Source organism: Gekko japonicus, unplaced genomic scaffold (genome assembly GCF_001447785.1).
Source record: "Gekko japonicus isolate JY-2015 unplaced genomic scaffold, Gekko_japonicus_V1.1 scaffold5, whole genome shotgun sequence".
NCBI classification, from domain to species: Eukaryota; Metazoa; Chordata; class Lepidosauria; order Squamata; family Gekkonidae; genus Gekko; species Gekko japonicus.
Genome location: NW_015168652.1, coordinates 2,481,098 through 2,503,699, shown reverse-complemented (window position 1 = coordinate 2,503,699; position 22,602 = coordinate 2,481,098). Strand labels below are relative to the sequence as shown.

General features: G+C 44.7%; 1 protein-coding gene across 1 annotated transcript in view; it reads right to left on the bottom strand.

Moving 5' to 3' along the window:
• Nucleotides 1–22,602, bottom strand: part of CCDC146 (coiled-coil domain containing 146) — a 54,927-nt gene that overhangs the window by 12,037 nt on the left and 20,288 nt on the right. The window contains exons 7-13 of the mRNA XM_015415054.1: nt 21,207–21,434; nt 19,380–19,566; nt 12,778–12,873; nt 9,067–9,237; nt 6,307–6,395; nt 5,790–5,954; nt 4,720–4,944 (exon numbers count right to left, since the gene is read on the bottom strand). Coding sequence (XP_015270540.1) covers nt 4,720–4,944; nt 5,790–5,954; nt 6,307–6,395; nt 9,067–9,237; nt 12,778–12,873; nt 19,380–19,566; nt 21,207–21,434 — 1,161 coding nt within the window. The remainder of the gene's footprint in view (nt 1–4,719; nt 4,945–5,789; nt 5,955–6,306; nt 6,396–9,066; nt 9,238–12,777; nt 12,874–19,379; nt 19,567–21,206; nt 21,435–22,602) is intronic.

Sequence of the window (22,602 nt, the reverse complement as noted above, 5' to 3'; positions counted from 1 at the left end):
CCAGGATTTGCTTGGCTCCTTTGCTGTCCTTTCCGATCCGGGCGGGTCTCTCTTGATGTAATGAATGCAGCTTCAGCTCGGGACAGTGCGCCAGAGCAGAAGGGGGTGGGAAGACTCCGGTAGATCCCAGGAGGTCTTGCCTCAAACCCCACCCCCTTTAGAGAAATCTGTGATCTCTCACTCCTCACTTTCCCAGCCAAGAATAGTCCCTAGAACCGAGACCTTGATTCATAGCCTTCCCCTACATATGCACATGCAAGATGAGATCTATTCTCAGACTCCAGCTTGTGGAACATAACAAAGCAAAAGACCTCCCCCCTTCCAAATGCTCAATCTGGAGCAAGACCTGAATCATTTAAATCTGCACATTCTGGCTGAGGGTGGTGGGGATTTATGCTACATATGAACACACACAGAGCTGCCTTGTACTGAATCAGACCCCTGGCAAAGGTTTAGTATTGTCTACTCAAGCTGGCAGCAGCTCTCAAGGGTCTCAGGCAGGCAGAGGTCTTTCACACCACCTACTGCTAGATCCAGTAACTGGAGATGCCGGGACCGAACCTGGGACCTCCTGCATGCTAAGCAGATGCTCTACCACTGAGCCAGAATGCAGCTAATCTCCTGCATGGGAATTTCTCACGACCTGATCCCTTTCAGGCTTGGACTAATGCCTGGTTGTCGGTGTCAAGAGTATGCATTCCTCTTATGATTATTATGAATGGGGGAAAGTTTGAGGGCAGATACCTGTATTTGAAGAAGTATGCTTGCACACGAAAGCTTATAAAATGCCTCTTGTTAAAATAGTCTTCTGTATTTCAACAACCTGTGTGTTTGTGCATGCATGAGCAGATAATCTGTGTTCATGGTGCATTTGCCCCTGGATCCCTGTCACTGAGGGCTGCACCGCCTAATGTCTCTAATTGTGGTCTGCTTTTTTTTTTGCTATTGGTGTAAATGACAACTATTCATTTTTAGAACAAAGCTGCAGTCCAGTGGCACCTTTAAGACCAACAGAGTTTAATTCTGAGTGTAAGCTTTTGTGTGCATGCATGACCAACTGAGCTACTTACCTGAATCTATATTCATTTTTATATGAGAGAAGTTAAAAAAATGTGCTTGGGGAGATCATTGGGATGGAGTCTCTCTCAGCCTTTCCCCTGGTGACTGTATGTACTGGAGTAGGCCCTACTTTATCACACTGGAGTGTGGTGGAATGTTACAGCTATTTATCTTTCTGCAGCACTTTTTGACTGTGCATGGCGTTTAATGAAGTAGCATAAATAAAAAGGCTGGCTTGTGCCTTGAGGAGTTTACTGTCCAGACTGGGAGCAGAGGGGTGTGTATGTGCAGTGTGTGAGTGAGAGAGGGAATGGGAGAGGCCAGGATAACAAGGAATAAGGGCAAGTAATATGTAGTGCTTCTTGCCTGTATGGACCATGATGACATAGTGGGATATGTCTGCTATGGAGCTAGTGGGGTGTGAGATTCTGATGTGCCTGAAATTGAATTTATTTATTTATTTATTTTGCATATTTATACCCTGCCCTCCCCCGTGGGCTCAGGGCGGCTTACAGAGGCAAGGCGACCTTGCCATGATAAAACATAATATACATAATAATTTAAAAACATACAGTACATCTTAAAAATCCTAATTTAAACAAAGTGCTCATTGTCTTCAATGTCCAAAGATGACGGAACGTATGCCCGAAGTTCCTGGTAGACGGTTCATGTTCAGATGTTTTCTCAGGGCCTCATCCAACCCACAGCGGTGGTGATATAGTGGGGGTGGTGGCTCCTACTCAAAAGCCTGGCGGAAGAGCTCCGTCTTGCAGGCCCTGCGGAATTGCATAAGATCCCGCAGGGCCTGGATCTCCCCCAGGAGCTTGTTCCACCAGGTAGGAGCCGCCACCGAAAAAGCCCTGGCCCTAGTAGCGGCCAGTTTGGTATCCCTGGGGCCCGGGATAGCTAGCAAATTTTGGGTCCCTGACCATAGAGCTCTTGGGGGAACATACAGGGAAAGGCGGTCCCTCAGGTAAGTTGGACCCCGGCCATGTAGGGCTTTATAGGTGAGAACCAGCACTTTGAAGCGAATCCGGTACGCTATTGGCAAGCAGTGTAGCGCTTTCAGCACAGGCTGAATGTGGTCCCTTCTAGAGAGACCCATTAGCAGCCTGGCCGCAGCATTCTGCACCAATTGCAGCTTCCGGATTTGCGACAAAGGCAGCCCCATGTAGAGAGCGTTGCAGTAGTCTAACCTCGAGGTGACCGTCGCATGGATCACTGTGGCCAGGTCATCGCGGTCAAGGTAGGGGACCAACTGCCGAGCCCGCCGCAGATGGAAAAAGACGAACTTGACAGTGGCTGCCACCTGGGCCTCCATCGTTAATGCAGAGTCCAGGAGCACCTCCAAACTCCGAACCCCAGACGCTGGCACCAAAGGTACACCATCGAAGGTCGGGAGAGGGAGCCCCAACCCCGCCCTGGCCCGACTCAGACCCAGGACCTCCGTCTTCGCCGGGTTTAGTTTCAATCGGCTCAGCCGGAGCCAACCAGCCACAGCTTCAAGTGCCCAGTGAAGATCGTCGGGACTCGAGTCCGACCGGCCACCCAACATCAGATAGAGCTGGGTGTCATCCGCATACTGATGACACCCAAGCCCATAACTCCGGGCAATCTGGGCAAGGGGGCGCATATATATGTTAAATAGCATTGGAGACAACACTGCTCCCTGTAGTACCCCACACTCAAGGGGATACCTATGGGAGCGTTGGTCCCCGAGAACCACCCTTTGTCCCCGACCTTGCAGGAAAGAGGCAAACCATTGAAGGGCAAGCCCCTGGATCCCCACGTCGGTGAGGCAGTGGGTCAGCAACTGCTGGTCGACCATGTCGAATGCAGCCGACAGGTCTAACAACACCAGCGCCACCACACCACCTCGATCCAGATGCCTCCGGAGATTGTCAGTCAGGGCGACCAAAGCCGTCTCGGTCCCATGACCCGGGCGGAAACCGGACTGGAAGGGATCTAAGACTGAAGCATCCTCCAGAAAGCCCTGTAACTGTAACGCCACCGCCCTCTCTATAAGTTTGCCCAAATAGGGCAAATTGGACACCAGCCGATAGTTAGCCAATTCGGCCAGGTCCAGAGATGGGTTTTTTTGAAACGTTAAAGAGACTTAAATTTCAACATCACAATTAACAGGATTTTTCAAAATGCTTTGTGATTTGTGTTTTTCTGTTTGAGAGAGAAAATCAGAGATTGTATTACTTGTTCTCACAATTAAAAGAAGAAATTAGCAATTTCATATTTTGTGTTTTTCATTCTTCCTAAAATGCATTTATGTTTGAAAATTGGTGGACACGGGGGGGGGGGGCAGAAGATAGCCTTCTAGTGTGCAAAAAAACCCTGGCACCGGCCCTGCTTTTATTCTGTTTGCACAATCAGGCTGACTCAAACAATAGTCACTTAAAGGAAGTAGTAATTTGTTTAATCTATGTTACTATTATGACTACAATTTAAAGCCACAATTGAAGAACAAAACCTGTACTTGCAAAAGGTTCAGCATTTGGCTTTAAAATTACTTAGAACCATGGCCCCAAACTAATATGGGTTACATTATCCTAAGAATACACCATACATGTGAAATAATTATTCTAAGCTATGTTAGTAAGAAAGGTAAAGATGATATTCAGTTTTTAAAAAATATCTGGCTTGGCCTGGCTATTACAACCTCAGTTACAACCATGAGCAACATATTTTTATAAAACATTACTAAAATTTGTCACTGCACACAGGGTACAACAGAACTTGGCTCCCTTGTGGTTTTGGCGTATCCATCTGGGGAGATAAAGCTTGGCTTGGAAACTGTGCTTTCAGACTCAGGGGCTATTGTTGCCGATTTTCTTTGATCAGCTACAAAATGGAGGAGAGGGTTAGTTTATAAAAGGGAAGAGCTGAATGAGCTAACCCAAAGGGAGGTCTCAAGAATTGGGAGAGGGTGATAAAAAGAAGTTAAAATTGTATTTTACAAGGTCATACACCACTTTGAGGGCTTTACAGTCAAAAAGTGAGATCAAAATCGTCTTGCGACCCCGGGCCTTAAAGAGGCCAGGCTTGCTGCCACAAGGGCCAGGTCCTTTTCGGTGGCGGCTCCTATCTGGTGGAATGAGCTCCCGGAGGAGATCAGGGCCCTGCGGGACCTGTTACAGTTCCGCAGGGCCTGTAAGACGGAGCTCTTCCACCAGGCTTTCAAATAGGAGCCGCCGCCGCTACCACTACCACCAACAGGGGCCTGTATAGCAGCACCGCCAGATGAGGCTGAGTGGCCAATGAACATCGGGGGGGCACAGTAGCCTCCCTCTGGATTTAAGGGCATGTGCAATAGGGAGAGAGGGTGTCAGTCACGCGGGATCCTTGGGCGCAGCCCATTGTACCTAATTGTTTTAATTTGTTTTACTGTGTTTTTATCGCACTGAGTGCCATACTGTTGTAAGCCGTCCCTGAGCCCGCATGCGGGGAGGGCGGGGTATAAAAATAAATAAATAAATAAGTAAGTAAATAAAATGTAATAAATAAAGGAAGACCACTCTAAGAAGGCAAACTATATGGAGCAGAGAACAGCAATAAAAAGAAATGATTTGCTGGCAAGTGGTGGTTGCCATTCACAGGGCACGTTGCAGGACCACCTTAAGTATTTTGCTAATAACCCAGGTGCTCTACCTTTCATTTCGGCGCTGCACGGCCCGTTCATATTTCTTCCACAGCTGCACCATTTCATCCTCCACACGGGTGAGCGTGTTGGTCAGCCTTTCGACATCCATCAGCTGCTGCTCTCGCTTTTCCTTCATCTCTTGCAACGTTGCAAAAATCTTGCAGACGTCACTCTGGATGCTGTCCTTGATGGCAATATTGTTTGTGTGCTTCAGCTGGTATTTGTGCAGTTTTCTAAATAAAATGAAAAAACTCTTCGGATTGAAGTTACATTTCTAGGAGTTTTCAATTGGGGATAAGGTATATGTTGACTCTTCCTGCTGCACTTTCCCCCCAATCTGAAATGTCTCCAAGGAGCTAAAATATTGCCCTACTGGGGACAACAGTGGCTTAATCTGAAAGCTAAACTCTTGCTCAAGGCAAGGACAGCCCCCCCCCCCAGTCAGTTTTAGGGAAAAGGGTAGGAGATCCCTACAAGGAATTTTCAGCATCACACCTGGTTTGGCTTAAAGAAGCAGATGTGCAAGCAGCAGTTTCCATGAAGCAAGGTCAGGTAAGATACTCAATCTGGATGGCGATGCACATACAAATGATTAATTGTAGCTTTAGCTTACTCTTTCTCCAAGAAATTGCAGGTAGCAACATTGCACCCTCTAAGAGACAAAGGACTAAATCAAAATTGCCTGGTGAGCTTTACAGCTGCGTGCAATTTGAACCTGGGTTTATGTAGTCTAAACCCAGCTCTCTAACCCCAACATCACACTGAAGACACATGGGAGTATGTATCTCATTTAAAGCAATATTGTGCAGCTAGGCCATTTCCTAAGTCGTAAGTATGTTTTGATGCTTATCCAATTGAACAATTGATTCATTATCAAGCTAGCACATAACACGTGCATATAAACCTGTTTTGAACTGGATCAGAGAGAAAGGGAATTTATTTAAAGTGCAATAAAGTAACAAAAATCTAAAGAATGGAACTGTAATACCTGCAGCAAAATCAGGGGGAAAAAATACTTGAGTCATGAACCCAACGTGGAAAATTATTTTTCAGAAGACTTATTTACTTAGATCCTCACCTCTCTTTAATTATAGCATTGTTCCTTAAGATTTCTCTCTCATTGTCTAACATTTTGAGCCGCTCTTTCATTTCAGCAGTTTTTTGGTGGGCAGTGTGCACAAGGTTAACCAGTTTGTTTCTCTCATGACGTACAATATCATACATTTTGGCAAATTCTTTCATTCTGTAATGTTACAGGAAAAGAAAGACATCAGTCATTTTAATGTGTCAGCAGGTGAGAGCTACAGAAGAAACCACTGCATCAAAAGAATTGTCAACATTGCCCTGACCTGGGTAGCCCAGGCAAGCCTGATCTTGTCAGATCTTGGAAGCTAAGCAGGGCTGACCCTGGCAAGCATTTGGGTGGGAGGCTTCCAGAGAATACCAGGGCTGGGAGTCCAGAGGCAGGCTATCAAGCCTCTTCTCTGAACATTCTCCATGCCCCTGTAGGAGTTGCCAGAGGTTGCCATGACTTCCAGGCACGGGCACACACACACATGCAAAAAAACAAAAAAAAAAGGTCAACATTTTCTTACTGTCTTTGGATTTCTTTCTTCTTCTTCTTATGTTCCCTTATTTCAAAGTCTTTTGTTTTTATTTCTGTAATAATGTTATTCAGTCGAAGCTGCAATAGAAACAGCAGTGGCTATTATTTTGAGAACTGTAAAGGCTTCCTAAGAAATTGGAAGACAATTGGATAAACATGCCAGGTTGTCTTTTTTTTGACAGAGCCACAACTAGGATAACAATCAAAGAAATCATGTCTGGTTTTTGAAGCATCAGCGCAATACAAACAAAGAGGTAATAAAACTGTTGTCTGAAAATGCAGGAAATGTGCACACTGTGGTACAAGTGCAACATGTATACAAGTGGTCAGTTCGCATTGTCGATTTGACAGTCCAGTCCCTTGTTCCTGGCAGGCAGCTAGTTTCAGTCTTTTTGTTCTCACTTCAAAATAGGTGATGGATGATTTCCATAAAGAGACAACCAACCATATTGTTCAGCCACCTCAAGGCCCATTTCTTTACCTGGGAACCATTTTGTCAGATGCTAAAAGGGCTACTTTAACACGATAATTTTACTGTGGCAGTGCTTTCAAGCTGCCAGCACTTTTTTTTAGCATCCACACAACATCCTCTAATCATCCACTTTTCAGATTTCCCCCCTGCTTTGCTCCTGTCTTTCTCATGCCTACTCTACTATGATAAGAACACAGTTCAAGTGTAGTTCCATGCTATCTGTATGAGAAGGTGTGCATTTTTAAATGTCCCAGTCACATGGACATAACAGCCATTTTCCCTGCCACACCAACACAGCTTTTTGAAATCTTTACAGATCACTATCTATATACTTATTGCCGCAGATCTGGGGTGCGTAGGGGGCAAATAGATCTTTCAGCACACTTGGGGCATTCCCCAGGTGGGCAGAAAAACCTAAAATGTTAAAAAATATATACTGGGGATACTTAAATGCCCCCCCAAGTAAAACTGCTTGCTTTGCACATGCACAGAAGATGGACTTACAAGAGGCGTGGGAAAAGCTGCTGGAGCTGTGAGGGAAGTTGCCATGGCAATAACCGTCCTGCTGCTGCTAGGACTGCAGCAGGAAGAACCATCCATGCTGCCCGGGAAAGACACTGGAGAGCTGCCACACCAATAACCATGCGCCCCACCACCAGACCTGTCCCAGCCATTGCCAGGACTGCTGGCAACAAAGAGTAGGCCTTCAGCCACCAGGTTTGGGCACTCCCGGGGAGGGAAGGCAGTGGGGCAGCTAAGGGAGCCAAAGGGGCAGTGGTACCCCTCTGGGAGCTATCCTGCCCTCTGCTGCTGCTGCCCAAGCTGGCCCTGCCACCCGTCAGCTGAAGCCCAAGGAGGCGAAGCCTGCATCGCCCCCCCCCCCAGAAACAGAAAGAAGTGCGGTTCTCTAAGAAGGGAGAGAGAAACAGAGAAAGAATAGGGGATTGTCTGTTGGGGGGAGGAGAAGGAAAAAGAACAGGAGATTGTCTGAGGGTTGTCTGAGGGAGGGGGAGAGAAAGAGGAAGAGGGGGAGATTGGAGACTAGAGAAATATTGGAGAGAAAGAGAGGAGCAGACTGAAACGGGGTGGGGGAAACAGGACAGTGTCTGAGAAGGGCAGGGGTAAAAGGGGGTGATACATACAAGGGGTGAGAGGAGAAAGGGGGTAAGAAAGGATTGCTAGAGAAGGGGGTAGGGAGAAAAGCTGACATAGAAGGGGTGAGAGGAGAAGGGGAGGTGAGGGAAGACTGGTAGATAAGGGGTGCATGCAAAAAGACAGAGAAGGGAACTTTAATAACCAAGGTGGGAGAGGGAAACAAAGGTGGGGGGATGCCCCCTCCTCACAAGTTCCTTGCAGGGACTGCTGGCAATGAAGACTATGGTAAGGCCACAACACATTATGCAACATTTTGTTGCAGGTCCCCTCTTGTAATAATCTATTTCTATAATCTTCTAGTTACTCTGAATTCCTAGCTTTCATTTTGTTTAAAAAATATGTCTCTATCCTTTTTCATTGCAGATGCATAAGGGGAAAGGGGCAGGAAGTTTTGTCCAGATTGCCTAGAAAGGAATGGGATGCTGCAAGACAGCTGAAGAGAGGAAGGAATTCACTGCTCAGTCAAACATGTGGATGCTCCAATGCCACTGCAAATGCCTCTGCATTCACAGTGTGATGAAGCAATACGGAGAATCACTGCTGTGTGGATGCACCCAATGCCATATAGCTTATGCTGGACAAAAGTTCATATCCCAATGTCAAGGACAATGAAGAGGCCTTGTATTGTACTATTTGAACTCTGTATTTTTATGGATGGAGACTGAAACAAAAAAAAAAGCATTTTATTTGCACGTTAACATTTCGTGAGCATTAACAGTCGTTTCTGCTCTTTTCCTTCCAAAACAAATGCTTACTAGGATCCATAATACAAAGGAGTTAATATTTGATCTCCTAGAACTCTTGGCAGTCATAGGGTTTATCCCGGAGTTGATACTCATTGAAACTAGGTGGAAACAAGCACCAAAAGACAAAGTCACTTACCCATCTTCACACTGCAGTCCCAATTCTTGAGATTTCCCCATGGGATGTGGGTGCAGGAGAGGAAGAAGAACAATCAGTATAGACTTGCCAGTGGTTTGGATGTGAAACTAGGTTTCAGGCATTTGTCCAATGATAAAAATATACAGGCCATAAACTACAGTTTAGGACAGAAGTCTGCAGACACCTGGCAAGTCCAGGTAAGTACTGATGTTTAACATTTGATTTCTTTTAGATTCTTACCTGGGCTTTTAAAAAATCCTTTGATTTTTGTTCCCTCTCATCAGCTTTGAGCTGAGTCATTCGTATCAAGTTGTTTACTTCCTCTCTGTAATGTTCCTGAGCTTTAAAAAGTTGGTCTTCCTCAGCAATGCACTGCTCCAGCATCCGTCCCTCAACATCAGTGGATGTTTTCTAAATTGAAACCACCAGAGACCACTGTAATATTGCCTTTTTCTCTTTTGCATAGCAAAGTCTATGTTGACAGAATGCAGCACAAGTATATAGTCCCTTGTCTTTTCTTAATCCTTCCGCCTCAGTAAGGTTGTCATTCTAAAATGGAATCCTGATAATATTACTAACGTGTACTCAGTGCCCAAAAAGTACTAAATGCCCTACAGAACACAGACATTATTTCTGCTTTAAAAGATTCTACTCTAATCTGAAACTCTCCCTCCAGGAAGACTCCTCTGTCCCCTTCTGTTGCCATCTCTGCCACCAGCAGGTGAAGACCTTTTTTTGTTCCGTTTGGCATTCTCACAGTGACTCCCTCCTTCTGGACCAATATTTTTAATTGTTGCTTTTATTTTTATTTTTTGGTATGTGAATATTAGCTCTGATTTTATTTCTTTTAATAATGTTGGTTTTAATGATTTTCAAGATGTAATTTTATTATGCATGTTTTTAATATGTTAGCTGCCTTGGTGGCATCTCCCCTATATTCCCTAAGGTTCAATGGAGAACAGGAAGAATCAAAGCTGTCCTTTGCTTTCTTTAGCTTGCTACAATAAATGGCCATACCAGTGTGTGATGACCTCCCCATACTCCTTTGCAGCAGTTCATTATGGTAATATCATTTCCTTCCTATTGGAGCAGTCAGGATTCATGCTGCCTCTGGTAACTGTCCTTCACTGGTGTTGGTGGAAAATGCTGTCAAACTGCAGCCGAGTTACGATGACCCCATAGGGTTTTCAAGGCAAGAGATGCACACAGGTCGTTTGCTATTGCCTGCCTATGTGTAGCAACCCTGGATGTCCTTGGCAGGCTCCCATTCAAAGTACTAACCAGGGCTAATCCTGCTTCAGGGGACTAATCAAGTTATACTAACCCTTATTTATTAGATTTATGTGCTGCCGGTCTTTCAACATGGAACTTAGTCCAGGATCCACAGTATAGCCCTGTGCTGTTGTTGTTTTTAAGTTGCACAGAAAACTGTGATACTTGTGGTTATTTCTAGACCTGGTTGCTATGAAGTGACTTGAGTGGACATGTTTGTTCTACCGGCAATATGGGTGAAAAGAATATTGTTTTCCAGAATGGAAAAACACCCAAATGTGAATAGATGATAACTTGTGAATAAAGTACATGCTGAAAGCTCACTGCAAAATGTTTCCTGAGTGAAGAAGGCAAAAGAAAACAAACAGCATTCTATATGTATTTAAATAACAATGAAAATCAGAAACAGCTATCAAGTCGCCACGTACATTTGTGACTGGTAAGTGCAAAGATGTTAACTTGCTATTTAAGATGCTTTGGAACAAAACTTTTCACACTTGCATAAAGCTGAGAAAACCACAAAAGCTGAAGATCTACACCCAATCCTATTTGGTTTGGATTAAGACAGGCCCATAGCCACGCTGACAGGGCCTTGGGGCGATGCCCCCTCCTGAATGTGCCATGCCCCTACCTCCCAGTCCCCCTCCCTGCCCACTCCCCCGGTCCCCCCTCCCCCAGGAGGTGGAGGGAGCCTGGAGTGACCGGCAACAATAGTGCTTGCCAGCAGCATATCACAGCCAACCTGCGTGCCTCATGGTTGGCTGAGAGGGGGAGGGAGCCTGGGGCACATGACACCAGCAGTGAGCTCCTCCCCCACCACCCTCGCAGCTTCAAGTGACCTGGAGTGGTTGGGCTAAAGGAGGCTGCAGCAGCCTGTGCTAGGGTGACCACGCGAACAGATCGGACAGTGCAAGGTCACAGAATCGACCCCTCTCAAGAGCCCGGAACTAAATGTGAGAGGAGGGGAACTGCCTTCCCAAGTGCCCAATCCTGAGATGGGGGTGTGGAGCTGTGGGAATGATTTGATGGAGGGAGGGAGAGAAGGAAGTCAGGCAGATTGGATGCAGAGGCAGCACACTATCCTATCCCAAGCTGATCTGCAGGCCAATTTCACATGCAGTCCTCTTTGTGGTACTTGACTTGTCGGTGCAACCCGGCAGCCTGTGCACTGTCTGCCAAGCATCCCTAAACTGGCCTTCCCATGTCAGTCGAGCAGACACCCTGGTGGGTCCCCAGTCAATCAAAGCTGACTCGGCGTCCCAGAGGGTAACCCCCCCGCCCCCCCCACTTGTCTACATCACTTCTGGGTTATGTAGGCACATCAGAAGTTACGTAGTCATGTCAGGGCACGTGCCCCCACACCGAAAATTTTCTGGCTACAGGGCTGGATCAAGGTCATATGGGGAGCCCAGGTGGAATATTTGTCTGGGGACCCTGTGGTAGCTCTCAGCAGTCCTGGCTTCCTGGGGCTAGCAGGTATTCTTAGTGTTTCATTCCCAAATTTGGGTTGATAGCCACACCCTTTAAGGACTTGGTTCGGAAACGAATGGCCCAGGAACTACAGTGGGATTCAAAGGAGATTGAGGCTTTTGAAACAGTGCAGATGGCACAGAGAAAGAGACCAGTCTTACAGATGCTTGACCCCGGCCACCTGTGCATTCTGCAGACAGCGGCCTTGGGCACCAGCACTGGGGCCGTGTTGTCTCAAGGGGAGAGGGAGAAGGAGCACCTTGTCCTATACCTGAGCAGAAAGCTATCAGAACGCAAAAAGAGATATGCTGTCATTGAAAGGCGCTGACTGTGAAATGGGCTGTTGAGACACTGAAACGTTATTTGTGTGTGTGTGTGGGGGGGTACAGTTTACCCTGGTGACAGATCATGCCCTTTGGTATGGTTGCAGTGGATGAGAGATACTAATCTGTGGCTGACACAGTGGAACTTGGTGCTGCAGCCCTACTCTTTCAAGGTGCAGGATCAGGCTGGTGCTGGTCATACCAACACAGATTCTTTTCTCCCAGCAGGTAGAGGAGGAATGTGTGATTGCAGAGGAGCTTGTGAGCCTCCTGAAAGGGGGAGTTGTGACAGCTGGGCAGGCTCCAGCCCCTGTGGAGTGTGGCTGGTGATATGTCAGGCTTGCCCAGAGGGATAAACCAGGCCAAACACGTCAGTGTCAGGGGTCGCTGGAGATCACTGGACTTAATCTGGCCCGATATGCATATTGTGGGACAAAGGTGGATCACAGTGTTGGCATTGCTGGCTGAAGAAGGGGTGCTTCTTGGGCTTGGACTGTTAGGCCAGGACTTAAAAGCCATGATTAGGCATGCCTGAGGGTGGCCGATAGTCTAGATACCTTGTAACAGGACACAGGTGAATGTGACCACACAGAGAGGCCACTAATAAAGATCTGTTGGAAGTCTCAGTCTAGCTGTAAGTCTGTGGGGGCAACAGAAGGACAACCTTGACCCAGCTTGCTGTGACCTCCACTATTGCAGCCAATGAAGGAATTACCCACCCTGTCTGACAGGCACTAATAGGTCAGCCTGGGCTGGATTAAAAAAAAAAAAATCCATTCATGGATATCTACAGGGATATCTAGTGAGGAAGTCCAAATACATGTGCTAGATTCAAGAACAAAAACTAGTTGGGAAAACATGGCATATAAATAAGGTAATTATTCACCTCCTGAACAAGATTCCTCTTAACTATTTCAACTTCTCTTTGGAGTTCCCTTCGCCTTTCTAATAGCGTCCCATCATCTTTAGGTAGAGCATCAATCTGTAAAAGGGAAACAAGACACCTTTAATTTATGCCAAAGAAGACAATCATGCTATTTAATGTAGCCAATTCATGTGTCTTTAAATTTTCATTTAAAATGTGAAAATTTAGGAATCCAAGTGCACATGTCAAGTTTTTAAAGTTATTCTTCTGAACCTGTAAAAGGGATAATCCCGAGAAATAACCAGTGTAAATATTACTCCACCCCTCCTTTTTTTGGTATTACACTTGCAACTTCAAATCCTATACTGTGCAGTATCCCTGTTGATTTCCAAGACCCAAGAATAGCCTGATCCATAATAGCACAGTGCCAATGTATCCTGGCCCATACTGGAGTTATGCTGGTATTGCAGGCAAACCCAGTCATGTAGGCACTGTGAACTCTGTGATGGCTGAAACCTTTTCGACATGGGTTGTAGGGATCCTGCCCATGTCATACATACACCCCCCCCCCCACTGTACTAGCGTTTGATGTCTACCAATCTTCCAAGAAGGACAGGCTGGCCAGCTTTGTTCTACCTTCCCTAATTTGGCTCTCCTAACAACCATCTAAAATAGTTTAGGCTTAATGACTGATTGACTCAGGGTCACTCAGTGTAGATCAAGTCTGAGTGTATGTTTGAACATGGATCTCTCAAATCCTAGCACAGCAATCTAACCAGTCCACCACACTGACTTTCCAGTGTATATGTTTTGGATACTACTCTGACACTGTTGCCTAGTCTCTGGTGGATTAGACACAAAAAGGAAAAGCGTGTGCATAAGTGGAAGCAGCACAATGCACAGCGAGCAGTTTCACACTGCGTATGAACTATGGTCATGTGAAATAATTGTCCAGAGGAAGTAACTCTGTCAGTTTCCTGTTGCTCTGAAGTATTATTCATACCACACTTCCCACATGGTTTCATGCATTCTGGACAGAATGATCTTACTGACGCCAAAAGGCACAGGGTGCAGCTAGTATCAGGATGCACCCATGGCCTTCTGGGAAGCAGCAGCACATGGTTGCCACCATCCAACTGAAAACACAAAAATCAGCAGTTGACTTTTTATTTTTTATTTATTTATTAAACAAACTCTATCTAGTTTGTAGTCAGAGACCTTAAAATCATGGCCTAAAATACTCCCCACCCTCTGTTTTGCATCCAGCCTCATGGTAAGTTCTGGAGAACTCAAACACTTACACACTGTATTGTGTTGTTTTGACTGGTCTTAATAAAAGCCCACACAAAACTATTGTCTTGGGACGTTGCTGAGGATCAACACTGCTATCTAAATCTTATCTAAACAATGAGCAAGTTACTGATTGATCCCAGTCATCAGGGAGAATGGCCACCCTTTCCTTTCTTTAAATTAAATTTTCAAACAAAAACACAAAAAGGAACAATCACCACTCAAGACAAACAACCAAAAAAGAAACTTCTAAATTGCAAAGCATAGAAACCTAGAAACAATATTAGAGGGACAAACACAAAATACAAAGAGAAGACAATGTTGAATCCAATTATTGACAGCAGCTTAATGTTTAACACATTTTTCAATTTATTTTACAAGACATAGCTAAGAAAGGATGTTAATAATGGCACAGGGGATTTCTTTTTACAGATAATTCTCTGTATACATTATACTTGATTCCTTTCCCATAATTTGAGGAAGGCCACCCTTTCCAATTCTTGCCTAGGATGGATTTTAAACTTTGGTCAAATAACTAGATGAACTCCACATTTCTAAGATTGCCTGTTCTTGTCAGCAAATGTCTCTCTACCTCCTATACCAATATCTGTGGTCCAGGAGTTAGCAAATGCAGGTGGGCATTGTTTGAAGAATCTGTACTTATGGTGAAATTGCTGTTCCTATTTCTTGATATTTCAGATAATACCTGTCCAGAAATTACAGGGGCTGGATGTTACACCTTGGAAAGCAACTCCAAGCAAGTGGGCCCTGCTTCCATGAAGCAAAGAGTTTTTCAGAAATGTTTTGTTTTCTAAAGAACCAGTGGGACATAGTAGGACATTTGAGTTAACCCACCCCCCTGCCATGAAGCTCACTGGGTGACATTTGGCCAGTTATATGTTTTGGTCAAACACACAGGATTCACAGGAGGATCTGAGAAAGTGAAACTACGACTCACAAAAGCTGAAGTTGGGATAAATTTCATCTGTTTTGATGGAATTTGCTACTAGACTCCTGTTTAATTTTGCAGGGTTGATGTGAAGAAAAACCAGGGTTGGGCGAACTATATATGCCACCTAGAGCTCCTTTGAGAATGGGTGGAATAATAATAAAAATAAAAAATCTGGCCTAACTTTAAGCCACCACCTTACAAAATAAATAAATAAAATCTAGCCTCTGAACACTAACCATTCTACCATATTGGCACAACTGATGAATACTCCAGTGCTGGCTTTGAACTGTAAGGGAGCAGATGGTCAACAACATTTTTTTTAAAACGTTAACATTTTCAAATACAGTTCCTGAAATGCTGAAACAACATTGGAATGTACTGAGACAACACTGGAAACAAACTCCTTGCTGCTTTCTAACTTAAAAAAATAGTGATGGCTGAGCAATACTGGCACAATGCAGAATTAACAAAAAGAGGGGGGAAATCATAAATTAAATGGCAGAAATGTTGGGGGAGCAGTGGTGTCAGCATCTTCAGTGGCATTACAAATCTTATCTAATAGTGATAGTGTTAATAAGAACATAAGAGAAAGCCAATGCTGGAACAGGCCAATGGCCCATCTAGTCCAACATTTTGTCACACAGTGGCCAAAAATACCAGGTGTCATCAGGAGGTCCAGCAGTGGGGCCAGGACACCAGAAGCCCTCCCACTGTTGCCCCCCCAGGCACCAAGAATACAGAGCATTACTTCCCCAGACTGAGACCAATTTCCCACAAGCGCTGCTCCACATTCGCTCTTCCCTTTTGCCCCGATGGTACGTTTCAATTTCACACAAGCAGCTGCGTGGCCGCATTTTGCCCCGCAGTTTCGCGCGATTTCCCCCATGTTTACTCAATCCTCAGGATTAGATGCAGGGAAAATCGCGCAAAGCTGCGGGGCAAAATGCAGCCGTGCAGCAGCTTGTGTGAAATTGACACGTACCATCGGGGCAAAAGGGAGGAGCGAGCGCGGAGCAGCGCTTGTGGGAAAACAGCCTGAGAGGTCCTATCTATACCTTGTGGCTAATAGCCACTGATGGATCTCTGCTCCATATGCTTATCTAATTCCCTCTTGAAGTTGTCCATTTTTGTAGCCGCCGCCACCTCCTGTGGCAGTGAATTCTATGTGTTAATGTATCAGTTGGTAAAAGAAATACCTTTCCCCCCAACAATATATGAGTTCTGGAAAAGAAATGTATCTGACTGTACAAAAGCACTTTTTGTTGCTACAATTATCTGGAATATGTACAGCAAACCGTCTGCCCCCCCCCAAGTTAATTGCACATCAGACCCACTTGGTTTTCAGCTGGGCAGTTTAGGACCAAAATGGCAGCCTGAGACAGTTCCTTGCCCCAAAATAGGCATCCTAACCCAGAATTAAACTAAACTTTACAGTGCAGTCCTATGCAAAGTTATTCCAATCTAAGCCCATTGTCTAGAGTAACTCTTTATCAGACTGCAGTCAGTATCCCAGACTGCTGGCAAGAAATGAACCCCAATTAGCTGAAGCACCCAAATTCACACTCACAACAAATTGCAGATAGATTGAAGAGACTTCCTAAAATACCAAGTCTTCAATCTGGGTTGTGTGATTAGGAAAGAGGGAGTGAACGAGCACAGGAAGAAACCAGGCTTGAGTATCTCATGAACAAATTGTACTTTGTTCATTAAGCCTGTACTTTGTTCATTATGCCTTTATTGGCATAACAAGGTAGGATACAACAAAACACTTGAGCGAGATTTGAGGGGAAAATAAAAAACAGTCTACAGAAGTTCTCCAAAACAAGCGGCGTAGCAGAAACTAAGTACAATTGGATCTTAACTAAGAAGAGTAGGCATGTAATCTTCCCCTATCTAGCACTTTTACCACTTTTGGTTTCTATCTCTTTTGCTGCTAGGGCCAGGAACTCCGCCACCCGTTTGGTGACTGAGGAGTGTTTGTCGGCTAACAAAGGTTCTATCCGTTTATTTAACATAAGATTGGGGGCTGGGAGAAGTGGTTTAATCAAGCGGTATCGGTGGGGAGTGAGCAATGGGCAATCTAATAGAATATGTTGTATAGAATCAGGTTCTTTGCTGCACCTGCACAATCTCTGTTTGTAAGGGATACCCTTGTACCTGCCAGAAACCATGAATGAGGGGAATATATTTAACTTGGCCAACATAAAGGCTCGGCATTGGCAAGGATTTATTAAATTTGAAAAATACTGAAGCATACAGTTTTGGGGAAGGAGAAGGCCCAGAAATCAAGGTGAACAGGTGCCCTTTGCACCAGCAATTATTAATTGAGAATCGATATCTAATATTCTCCTTTTAATCATTTGAAATATATATGATTCGTTGGAGTTTGTCAGTGAGTCTAAGTCAATACCGAGTGACTTGATTTTACCAAGTACTAACCTAAACCATTTGGGCACGAAAGGATATGGGGGTAAGAGGGAAATCAGACTGTTGGGTGGAGAGTGAAAATAGAGATGAGGCCAGTATTTGATTCTCTAGATTCTACTGTGTGAAGGCCCAATTCAGCACACAGGATGAAATAGCACACTGAGTTGCGGATGCCTAAAATATGACGTAGAAAAGATGTTTTGATTTTTTCGACATTTTGGTTGAAGCATTGGAACCACAAAGGAATCCCATAAAGTAACTGAGGGAGAATGGTGGTATGGAAAATCTGTAAAGCAGCCTGAACAAATTGATTACCTTTTTGGTAATGAAAGCGAGTTAATGCCAACTGCTTATTCTTAGCCAAGAGAAGGGCTTGGTCACGATGCATGAACCATTTTAAGTTGTAGTGAAAAAGAATGCCCAGATACCTAAAGGATTTAACTTGGGTGATGGTTCTGCCATTGATTTTCCAAGTATGCTGCTTCCATGATTTGGAGAACAGTAAAATTTTAGACTTGTCATAATTGATGAATAGGGAATTCTGGGCACAATATGAGATAAAAGCTGATAGTGAGCGCATTAATCCCACTTTAATAAGGGATAAGACAGCGGCATCATCAGCATATAAGAAAATAGGTACTGATTTCAAGTGTAGTTTGGGGGCATGACCCTCAGTTTTAGATAAATAGGAGGGAAGGTCAGAAAGAAACAAGTTGAACAGGGTGGGGGCCAAGACGCAGCCCCATTTTTGAGTGGCAAAGTTCTATGCATGCCAAAATCAGTTGGCTGCCTGAACTGCCACTCAGAAGGTGCTGGCTGAGTTGGTTGCCTGGGTTGCGGAGTCCCATCCACAGAAGCGACGGCCAGCGTCTCCAGCTCAATGTGCTCGGAGGGACAGATGAGACTCTCTGCAGGGCTGGGGATGGCTGGGACCTCCTTCCCTATGCCTCACATGCAGTGTCGGCTGGCTTCAGAGTTGGCCACGCCCACTACAGCCAAAACCTCTGTGCTTGCGTGGCTACAGAGGGAAGGCCTGGAGAGTGACCCCCCCATGGCAACTCCGAGGCGGCCAGGTCAGGGGGGCCCCTGGTAGGATCGGGGAGGCATTTAAATGCCTCCCCATGCCTTCCCTTCCCTCCAAGGGCTGCCTTGCCTGGGCTTCCCGCAGCCACGGGGCACCCAGGCAAGCCAAGGGAATGCATGGGGATGTGGCCTGATATGCTAATAAGCTGTGTGGTCAGGGGTGTGGCCTAATATGCTAATGAGTTTCTGCTGTTGGGTGTGGTCTATTATGCCAATGAGTTCCTGCTGGGATTTTTCTTCAAAAAAAGCCCTGTATGAACTTATGTATACTATGTATGGCACATTTTATGATATAATCTTGCTTTACTGATATTTGTGGTCCCTTGTTATTGTTATTAGTTGTTCTTGTTACAATATAATTTTCCTTTGCATGACCTTTGTGCACTCCATGGTCTGCATTATTTATACAGTACTTGTTTGTTTACTGTATTTACTCAAATGCCAGACTAGTGTTTTTTTTGGGGGGTGCCATAAAAAGAGGGGGTTGTCTTAGGTTTGCATACAAGTTACAATTATGCCCAATAATAAAAAAAACTTTGCATGTATAACTTTTTTAGAGGAGACCAAAGTTTGAGTCCAGTGGCACCTTTAAGACCAATAAAATTTTATTCACGGTTTAAGCTTTTGTGTGCAAGCTTATACCTTGAATAAAATTTTGTTGGTCTTAAAGGTGCTACTGGACTCAGACTTTGTTCTGCTGCTTCAGACCAACACAGCTACCCCACCTGAATGTATTTTAGAGGGGGTTCATCTTATATTCAGGGTCATCTTCTTTTTTAAGTAAATAGAGTACTGCATGGAAATGCCAACAAACAAATCTTTAGTGTGATAAGCATAACCAGTACCATCAATGCAGTTTGTTCAGACACACCTCTAAAAGGACTCTTTCATGGTGTGATTTCACTTGTGCCAAGCTGTCAAGAGCTATTTTCAGTTGCATCTCCATCTTCTTGAAATTTCTCAAGTCTCTCTCCCTCTCGCGTTGCATGCGGCTCAAAGTATCTTGCAGTTTTTGCTTCATCATGACACAGTTGCGGAATCCAATTTCTAAAATGCCCCTGTGTAAATGGAGGGAATGGTTAAACACACACACCACACACACACAGGAAAACTGGCCAAGGGACAAGCAGAAACAAACATGATCACTTTAAAATCAGAAGCCAGGGTTGGAGACATCACAGCAAAACAATCAGAATTGGGAAGCGGCAATGAAAGATTGGTCATGATCTCCGAAGTGAGAAATTCCATTGCACCCACTATTTTTTAAATTTCTTTTAAAAAACTTCTTTATTTATGCTTTTCCATTGTAATTCATGTTAACATATCTTTGTCATTCCAGTCATCGTATAATATTTAACATTTACACGTTTACATTCTTTCCTACATTTGAGTCAAGATTACCTATCTAGTATAAATCCAGTTATATATTCTTTCCCATCTTTTAACAAATACACTTTCATCTTTCCCTTGAAGAAGTAAGGTTAGCTTATCCATTTCTGATAAGCTAATTATTATTATTAATTATTATTATTATTAATTTCTGAAGGGGAGTTGTGATACTCCATTGTGGCAAAAAGGAAAACAACAGTCCTGGTCAACCCTGAACTTCCTTGGAAGATAACTGTGGGTTTCTTGATGAGGCAACTGGGAATGCCCAAGAATCTGCCTGAAAGACACATGGCTTGCCACTATCAGTCTTCCTCTGAGCTACCGAGTGGTTCCAGAGCATTTGGTGTACTCTGGGGCACGTTCTCAACATGAGCTAAATGAGCATCCTAAAATATCTTAGCATCCTCTACAATGCAAGATTTTGTAGCAGGTGCCCTGAGGGAAAGTATTCCCTTGAAGGCAGCTGGTATGAAAATCACTGGGAAACAGCCCACTTCACCAGATGCATGGAACGTTCAAGTAAACTGATAGAAAAATACTTTTTAAAAGCTATTATGATGTCTATATAACTATTTAACACACTAGGATCCCATTCACACGGAGAAGTTGCCGCACTAAAGACACAGATGATAGGCAGATTTTCAGTGCGCAATCACACCGCAACATCTGGGAAGCATAGTACACCCGTGGCTAACCCGTGGCTTCTCGCCGAAGATGCGGAGTAAAAAACTACCACATACAATGTACTAGTTTCCGGAAAACGTGGGGCAAGGGCGGGCATCTGATCACTTTTCCACTTGAATCCTGTGGCATCCGGCGCCCGTTCATGTCCCATCGCACACTGGATGTTTGGGTTTTTTAAAGTCTCCACAGGATGTGCACAAACGATCATGTGCACGTGCAAACTTCAGTGAGAAAAAAATTCCCCTTTGCCACGGAAGCGGCGCCTAGTGATTGTCGGTGTGATCGCCCTGCGCCGCTTCTTTGCCGTGCTGCAGGATAGCCGTGTGATCGGCACCTAACGGCCTAACCACGGGACCTCAACGGGACATTTGATCGGGCTGCCGCGCGTTACTTTGCTCCAGGGCAAACAGCCACGCTTCCCCCCCACATTTTCCGGCCCATGTGACCGGGACCTAGGTCACTTAGTACATCTGACAAAGCAGGATTTAGTTTCCTGAGTCTACTAATGGAGGAAAACCAGTTTGAAAACCTCTGTGCGAAGGTAAGACCTCGAATGCTGTCTTGTTCCTAGCACCAGACAGGGAGTGTTTCTTCAGATCACATGGCCTTGGATTGCTAGCCTCACCTTTCAGCTATGGCACTTCCTTCATTCTCTTTGTTCAGTTCATGCATCTTTATACAATTGCTGAATTCTCGGTCCTTGCTTTCCAGCAATGATTTCTTGCCATCCACTTCTTTCATCACATCTTCCTTCTCTCGAAGTGTGTCCTCAATTGCAGCCTCTACTTTTTTAACGTGGTCAGTTATTTCTTCCAGCTGTTCCTGGACTGCTGCTATCTTCTTCTCTGCTTCCCTGCAGACCATGACAGATTTGAATACCTGAAAAGGGTTCTTTTCATTCATTTCCTGTGTCATTTTTTGCAATATTATTTTTAAAATCCTTAAATTAATCAACGAAACTATTCATTAAATTAATCAACTAAACTATTCCTATTTTAAAACCATGCTGTCAAGGATAAATCAAGAACACACCCACAGAAAAAACGCCTGCTCTGCCTGGCTCCACGCTGCTGCAGCATGGGAACTCTTCTGTGGGCTAATAATTCCAGGAGAAGTCTTGCAGATCTTATATCTTCCACACTGACGGTGAAAACCAGTCATATCAAGAGCACTGATGGGAACTTGCCTTCTAAACAGGACGAGTGGGCAGAAAGAACAGCTTAGGTGTCCCTTTCTCCTTCCCTTCTCAATAACTCAACTCTGGAACAACCACATTTTGACTTTACACCTATGAGTTAGAGTGATCAGAAATAAACTCTTGTGTTACTGTTCCACTGGAGAAGAACATCAGCCACAAATCTCATGTGATTTTTTGGGATCCATTATCAGATCCCCCAGTGTGTAATTTAACAGCAATAGACATCTCTCCCACCCCCCCATGTGTGTCTCCTATATGGATTCATCCCACAGAGCTCAAGAAGAGAGGCTAAGTGCTTCCTCCAGTGCAGTATTCCTAATTGAAAAATGACTCCCCCAGGCTGCCTCAATCCCCAGAGGGGGAAAAAAAAGACAGGTACCTGTATTATGCCTGTCTTCTCCCCGATTTGTGCACAAGACAGGCTGGAAGATGGAGCATTTTGATCAGGAACATGGCATTAATTTCTGAATACCATGGCCCAGTCCATATCAGAGCTCCTTGCAGCTGCTTTTGGCAGCTTAATTACGCATCAAGGGATCCAATTGTGGATCCCCCCACCATCTTGTATAGTCTGGGATTTGGTCTCCAGTTTTGAAACTTGCAAAGCCTGGCAACAAGCTTATTTCACACAACTTTGTTGTGGCTTGACAGAATGTTTTAACCCAGCCAGAGAGCGATGAGAGTCTCTAGGAGTAGACAGCAGAAACTGGGGGTGGGGGTGTGAAGGGGGTGGGCTGCTGATGTTGCTCTCCACAGATCTTCGGCTTGAAGTAGGAGTACCTGCTTCCTCTTTATGTTTGTGAATAAAACAAATTTTACAAAA